The 7,500-nt window shown below is 42.7% G+C and overlaps 1 protein-coding gene across 1 annotated transcript in view; it reads left to right on the top strand.

The window, feature by feature from the left end:
- The window catches only part of LOC138012780 (cation channel sperm-associated targeting subunit tau-like), a 50,557-nt gene that overhangs the window by 26,076 nt on the left and 16,981 nt on the right, over positions 1 to 7,500 (top strand). The window contains exons 8-10 of the mRNA XM_068859672.1: positions 1,134 to 1,228; positions 1,814 to 1,880; positions 2,591 to 2,675. Coding sequence (XP_068715773.1) covers positions 1,134 to 1,228; positions 1,814 to 1,880; positions 2,591 to 2,675 — 247 coding nt within the window. The remainder of the gene's footprint in view (positions 1 to 1,133; positions 1,229 to 1,813; positions 1,881 to 2,590; positions 2,676 to 7,500) is intronic.

Raw genomic sequence — 7,500 nt, 5'->3', positions numbered from 1 at the left:
ATGCAGTGTAGTTGTGTTGATTGATAATCAGGTTTGGGAACATGAACTGAGAAGCGCTTGGACAGAAACGTCCAGTTCAAACCCATTCCACTGTACACTGGTATCTTTTTTACCATTTCCACTTACTGGTGTTCAAACAGTCAATCCCTGTTATATTGTCACCAGTATTTTGATTCTATTGAATTAAATCTCCTGTCTTGATCATGTCAGGTAGTTATGCAGTTAAAAAAACAAGCAGCATACGAGAAAAACAAGCTACAGTGTATGTCACATGCAGTGACTTTATATCTGATAAAACACTGCATATTAATGAGGAGGAGGTTTTATTGATATAAAGTCACTGCATGTAGTGTATTATTGACCATTTGATTAGAAATGGGACATGAGAACCTCTGCTCTCTTTTATGCGAAAGGAATGCTGAAGGGTTAGGAGTCATGAAAATAATCATTTAAGTGCAAATTACAAAAGGATAATGACATTGTATGCAATTTGAATCAAAACGTTCTTGTCCTTGATGAGACACAAACATTCAAATTAAATTATATGTATTGTCATTGAGTTTAAAATTCAATGAATGGATGGATATTTTTAATGCCTGCGGGGAATAGACATTTTACTTCAAGGTCCTGTACATCTTTGTAGTAACTTGTTAATTCACATTTTCACACACTGATTGCCATTTGTCTGCCACAGAACAATGCAACGGTACTTTATTAACAGGACTACTAACCATCACCAGAATTGACAGAAATGGACTATCAACTGAAGGCACAAAGTCCAGCTCACAGAGAAAACAAAGAAATGACCTCACTACAATCTGTCAAACAAAAGAAAGAAACCATTTCAGACGGGCCGAGGGGCAGGAGGATGGGAAAGCTGCAGCCGGTACTTATTGTCTAATGGCAATACACAAAAACTGAATCATTTGACTGAACTTGAAAACTGACACCCTGCCTCTTACCAGACGCTCCATCCAGAGTGGGAAAACTTAATTTCTTGCCTCTTTGGCAAGCTCAGCCAGCAAGAAAAATAATAATTGTAAGATAAGCCAGGATTAGGTAGTACATGGATGTTTCCTCTTTAGTAAGAAAGTTATCCCCTGATGCTTTTTCCTACTTCTTGGTTGTTGCAGAGTTGTCTTTGCTCCAAAGAGGGTTTCACACCCAAATATCATTCCTTTTAAAGAGAAGATCACTAATTTGGAGCCACAAATCAGTCCATATTTTAGTAAGTTGATCTGTCATGCACTTTATGAGCTTTATGGTTGTATCCAACCATAATTAAATATCTCTCATACAGCTCCCATTTTCATGGCTGTAAAGCTTACTGTCATTGGCTGCTAAGTGGTTGTGGGTCCCTGGCCAAGTTGAAGTGTATTCCATTGGTTCAATTACTGCTGGTTTGAAAGAGAATACAGTACTCAGTTGGTTTGAGACAAAGCACTTAATGACTTTCCTTTCAGCAGTTGCCCTTTCCTGTAGTTTTGTTTTCTCTTGAGTCTAGAGACTGTAGGGAGAACAAAACTTCATAATTTATGTGTACTTTCCCCGTGACAAGACTGCAGGTATAATGTTAATAATATTGGATAATTGTTATACTGACTTGAAGAAAGTAAATTTTAGTACACTGTAGTATGAATCTGGTGATTTTCTGAGAAACCGGCAAAATTTTCCTCATCTGATTAAGTTTTAATTAAGAATCGTAGTAGCCATTTTGAAAGGATGTGCCATTAGAATTATTATAACAAGCCCTTTTGATTTGTAAAGCAAGAGTAATAAATTCGTGATCATTAAATTGTTGTTGTTGTTCTAGCATTAAAGATGCATTTTACACCAGTCGACACCAAGTCACGACCTCACCTTCAGCCTAAACTCACAAGGTATTGTGTCGGAGACAAATATTTTTGGCAGATTAATAAAGCTACTCATTTTACATGCATGTAACAAAACACCCTTTTAAGTTTCCACTCCAACTACAGTACTGTGGGGAGGGGTGGAAGGTTAGATTCATGGAATCAAACAAGTACTCTGAAATAATTATTTCTTGTACAACAAAGATGGGTAAGCAAATCTAAAAATATACAGTTTAAACAGTTTATACCATAGAGTTCTCAAACTTAAATTAAGGAATGATGTTTGTCCACACCATCGATCACAGTTTCATTACTTTTTGTTCATGCCAGCAAGCTTGCAAGTTAATTTTATGTGTTGGCCAAGGATGCATTCATTCTTTGAATTGAAGGCCAAAAGATTTCCCTGTTGATAATTTCCTCTTCATCATGAAGAAAACTGGCAATTTGTAAGTGCATCTTTGGTACCGTTACCTTCCAAACGTCAGTTTGTTTTAAGTGTAATTAGTATTGTCGGCCTTTTTCTAAAGTCTGTTCATTGTCATTCCCTGAACATAACCTCAAAATGTTGTTACCCTGCATTTTAAACCTTGTTGCATACATGTACGTCATGTCCAATGGATGTGCGTTTTAGCGTAGTATGTCGCTAAGGTGGTGACAGCAGTGATGTAACCTAAACGGCGTCAAGGATGGCTGAGTTATCTACTCTCGCATGTTCTCTTCAACTGTTATTTCTTCAGATTGAGTCAACTTTATTCTGAGTACTCTCAATTCACCACAAGAACGAAAAGAATCCATTATTTGAAAAGACTATTGCAAGAAAAGGTGAGTTGGTGTCATTCTTTTAAGGAATATCTTGGTCAACAATGTGGTTAATTTTAAAAAATTCAAGAGTTTAAGAATTGAGATTTTTCAGTCTTCTTTGATAAACAGTTTTGTATTCTGAAGAGGCAAGTGATATTTCAGCTATAGTAAGTAAAGGCAAAGAGGTTGTGGAATTCAAACCCTGGCTGGCCCAATACTTTGGGTCTCAAAATAAATGAGGAGAGTACCTTTATTATGACATTTTCATATACAGCTTGTGACGTTCGGGTGAGGTTCAAAGAAACCACACTCTGAATCATTATTTGCTACTATGATAAAAAAATTTCGTCCTTCTTTCTTCAGATTTTGAAATTGTGTTTGCTTATCACCGTACTGGAAAAATTTGAGCTTTGGTTTTTATTCGTTTTCTTGACTGTACATTGTAATGAATGTAAGTTTCCAAGGGCACTCAACAAGCAAATTAAGCGAAAAGACTGCCCAGAGAGATGTTTTTATCACCTAGAAGAATTTCATCTGTTCGGATATCTTAGCTGAAAATTGAAGTGTCCGAAAATTTTAGGGAGCGAAATCCTCATTTCAGATATTGCTAGCTGAATGTTACCTTCCAGGGAACCATTTGCTCATCTGAAACTGCTAGGAGACCTTTTTAAGTGACAAAAATTGCAAAAATATCCTTTCCGAAAATGTTATCTTTTAGGTGATGTTTTAGTAAAGAAATCTATAGCTGTTTGTAACGTAAAACCGAAATTCTTAGAACAGTTTGACTCTCCTGAACACATATTTCACCAAAGATAAGATTGTAGTTGGGTGCCCCTGAGTTTTGGATTTCACGGTCCGCCATTACTTACGTTCAAAACCGATTGGACCTCAGAGGGTTGGATCTAGGGAAATGTGACGTCATTTATTTACTAGCTTAAGATTTCAGCGTCTAAATGCAGCTTATTATATACGCAAAACACGAGTTTAAAGGTCTGACAGCCCAAAACTCCCATGCTGAATATTAATTTAGCCGCATACACACACACACACACACACGCACACTAGTAGTGGTGTGGGCTCATTCGCGTCCCTTTGGACGGTTGGCGTGCTGATTGGTGGATTCAAATTTTTTCAGGAAATTCAAAATTCCAACAATGACGTCACAGACACGTGACACCTCTTTCTGCGGACCCTCAGGGAACGGGTTGGGGGGTCACATCCGAGTGGAGTCTCCTTAAATTAAGTCACCTCAGTTCCGTAGTGTCACTACCCAGTTTTTTTTCTTGGTGCCCCGCTCACGTACCTCCACAATTTTGTCTCTCATCTCCTCCTCGTCCAACAGGAGTCCAGAGAGAAGATTTGGCTGCGTCCATGTCCGACAGGAATCCGTGAGTGTTGGAGTACCAGTTTGTTGAAAACGAGTTGATAGTCTTTGTGGGTGGGCTGGATGTTCGTACTGTTTGGATTTGTGGATCATTTTACTTGCTTGACGAATGTGCGTTTTGCGTGGTGTCTCCAAGGGATGTTGGAGTTTGTCCAAGGTGTTTTGACGCAACACCTCATAATTGAGTTGCGCCATTCCCTCCACACTGAGAGAGTATCCATTGACTTTACACTCTGTCTTATCATCATTGCGTTGGTACCCATAGTTTCTAGGCCCGCCCGAACAAAATTTCGCAATTTACTGACCAGGTTTAAGTTGGTTGGTGAACTCGCTGAGATTGGTGCCGAGGGTGACATCAGGTTGTTTGGGACGTTGCACGTAGAGGCCAGACTCTGTATCATAATAGAGGACCTGTTTACCCAGGAGTTCCAATGCCTCGTACAACCGTAACTGTGGCCAGCAGGTTGTTAATCCCACACTGAACACATTACTGTTGCGGTTGAGTTCATCGCACTCGTCCTTGGCATGGTAGTGCACTTCCACTGAGTTCTCATTGAGGCAACTGATGTACGAAATGTCATGTTGGTCCGAGTCCACAAAGAGCTTAAAGGGTAGATGGTCAAAGAAGGTTTTGACTTGTATCAGTATCTCTTTCCAAACTTGCCCCACAAGGAATTGCGCATTATTTTGGCTAAGGACCATTAACACAGATTGTGAGCGATCTTAGTTGGGTCAAGTTGGATTTCTTCATGAGGCTCAAAGTCCTCCACATATGTCTGCCGTTACTCCTCCGTGTCGCACCCACTAGGCCATCCGGATGCTTCCACTTTGATCTTAAGCCCAGTGTTGACCTACTTGGCAAACAATCCACGGCGGGCGTGTTTCCTCAAAGTGACACACTTCATGGACGTGTGAAATCATGTTGCCCATCTCCAACGCTTTTTCCATCAGGGGTGCACCACATTTTTCGTGCAGAGGTTTGTCTATGTCTTATTCCACACAGGTGCCACATAAAGGGAAGGTGAGCTTTCCTTCACACTGGTAAGGCAAGACGGGGTGAAACAAATTCTTTGGTGGGACAATGGTGCACAAAGTCAGACAAAAGTACTTGGAGAGATCAGTGGTGCCGAGTTCATAGATGAACTCAGGATGGCCGATAGGATACATTCTGTTCTTATTGACCCACGGGTAGGGGGAAGTGTAGTCCACATACCAGATTTCCTCACCCACTCCAACCCTGTAGTGAAGGTAGGAGGCATTCGTGCGTCCTCCGAAGAAGGCATCACGAGGATTCATGGGTTTGATGACAGGAAGGGTTTTGAGGAACTCAGCCACGTGAAGATCCACTTTCTTTTGTTGCTCCCACTCACATTCCCAGAGGGTTGCGACATGGTATCCCAGGTCTCGAAGACTCTAGAGACGTTCCACGGTGGTACATCGAACATCATCCATACAGTGTTGATTGTGACAGCGGTACAGTTCGTGATGATTGGGGAAACACGGGTGGCACCCATGCCATAAACAACCCAAAAAGTCTTAGATTGTGTTGCTGGTTTCGTCAAAGCCATCCACCCTCCAATGCCGACCAGGGATCTGGTATACGCCTTGGTTGCGAGTGTGCTGGATACGTTGCCAATGGTTTGGAAGGGGGTCGTCCTCCTGCAGCCGATTTTCTTGCCACAACAGCCATTCCATGGCGGCCTTGGAGTGGTTGGTGATGAGTCACCAGCCCTTGACAGGTTTGGAGGTGATGGTGTCTTTTCTCTGTGTGGTTGAGGCCAGTCGCGGTGGGTGGTAGGTATTGTCCTCCTCATTCTCCTCACCCTCCCTAGCAGTATTGGGGTCGTTGCGTGCCTCACGACGGAGTCGGGTCCGCTTGTGGGATTGGAACGATTTGCTCGGTCTTCGAGCTCTTCAGGGTCGGCGGGGACTTGCTTCAAGCATTGATGTTGGTTCAAGTCAGTCATTTCGGGGCACAAGACGTTTGCGTAAGTACGCCTCAATGTAATTGCCGCACTCATTCTGTTGGCAACCAGGGCAGTGAACGCCTTTCCCTTCGGAACATCGGTGACGACCTTGTTGATTATACGGTTTGAGACACAGTCCACAAAAAAAAATGGTACCAAAAAATTCTGGCAATGAGGTCAATGTATCATAATGTAATGTAATTGCCGCACTCATTCTGTTGGCAACCAGGGCAGTGAACGCCTTTCCCTTCGGAACATCGGTGACGACCTTGTTGATTATACGGTTTGAGAGACAGTCCCCAAAAAAAAATGGTACCAAAAAATTCTGGAAATGAGGTCAATGTATCATAATGCTCGTCCTCGTGGAGAATCAAGAGCAGTGTTGCCATTACTAAACGCAAATCATGCATATTGACGATTCGAGTCCACGACAATGATCTGATAGTCGCGGAGACTGAGTGCTTCAGCCAAGATTGCTATTTCCTAGAAGCCCATGGGACCCTGATGGAGTCCGGTTTCCTCCAACAGACCCATAGTGGCTTCCTTGCGACGCCTTTTGCACTTTCTGGTCTATTTGTCCCGTTCCGTTTTGTTGGGGCAGGCCATGTGTAGGTTACGGGTGGTGACGATGGCATGCACACAACATAGTCTGGAGTTGTTCCGTGGTACCTTGACGACGTTTTTTTGTTCAACCGAAATTGAACAAACAAATAGTGGCTGGGTCGTTTGTTCTTAGAATGACCGCTTCCCTGAGGCCCTGCCTGTACGTGGACGAATTCCAGTTCAAATGGCTCATCGGGAAATTGAGTTTTTGATCGGAATTGACTTTTTGAGCGAGATCATCCAAAAATGAAGTCCAGTTCCTGACGTCACCAACTGATGTGTAATCCTCGAGAAAAGGAGTTGTATCGTGGCGAATGAAAATGAAGAAACATGCGATCACGCTGTTTTCTTTTTAGGGGTCACAAAACGAAGACATTTCTTAGCTTTAGGAGGTGAACCCGCAAGCAGCTGGCGTGGCTAGAGGATCCGCCTCGGCTGCTGCTGCCGGCCGTTTCTTCTTTTTTACCAATTGTGTCAACAACATCTGTAACAGGCCTTGTGTAAACGCTTCCCCTTCCACGTCCTCGTCCTCGTCAGCACCACCAACACCACCGCCATGACCTCCTCCAAACCCCACTGGACGTCGAAATGCTTTGGTCCATTTACGCACTTCTCACGACAAAGGTTTCACCAATGCCTCTTTCATGGGCGGCGGGATGTCGTCTGCCATGAGAAGGGCAACTTCTCTGGCAGCCAGTGGTGCGGCTTTGGTCACTTGAGAATTATAATTATCCTTGTACACTTGCTCCAACTGATGGAGCCATTCTGGATCCACCAACACACGTTTTTGAAACCCGGGAATGATTTCGTTGTCACTGCTTATCGTTAGCGTGTCCCAACATTCGTGCAATGTCTCGTTTTTATAGTAGAGGGTTTGTTTCTCTTGACGTTC

This window comes from Montipora foliosa, chromosome 8 (assembly GCF_036669935.1).
Source record: "Montipora foliosa isolate CH-2021 chromosome 8, ASM3666993v2, whole genome shotgun sequence".
NCBI classification, from domain to species: domain Eukaryota; kingdom Metazoa; phylum Cnidaria; class Anthozoa; order Scleractinia; family Acroporidae; genus Montipora; species Montipora foliosa.
The sequence above is the reverse complement of the archived record's forward strand: the minus strand, read 5'-3'. Positions and strand labels throughout refer to the sequence as shown.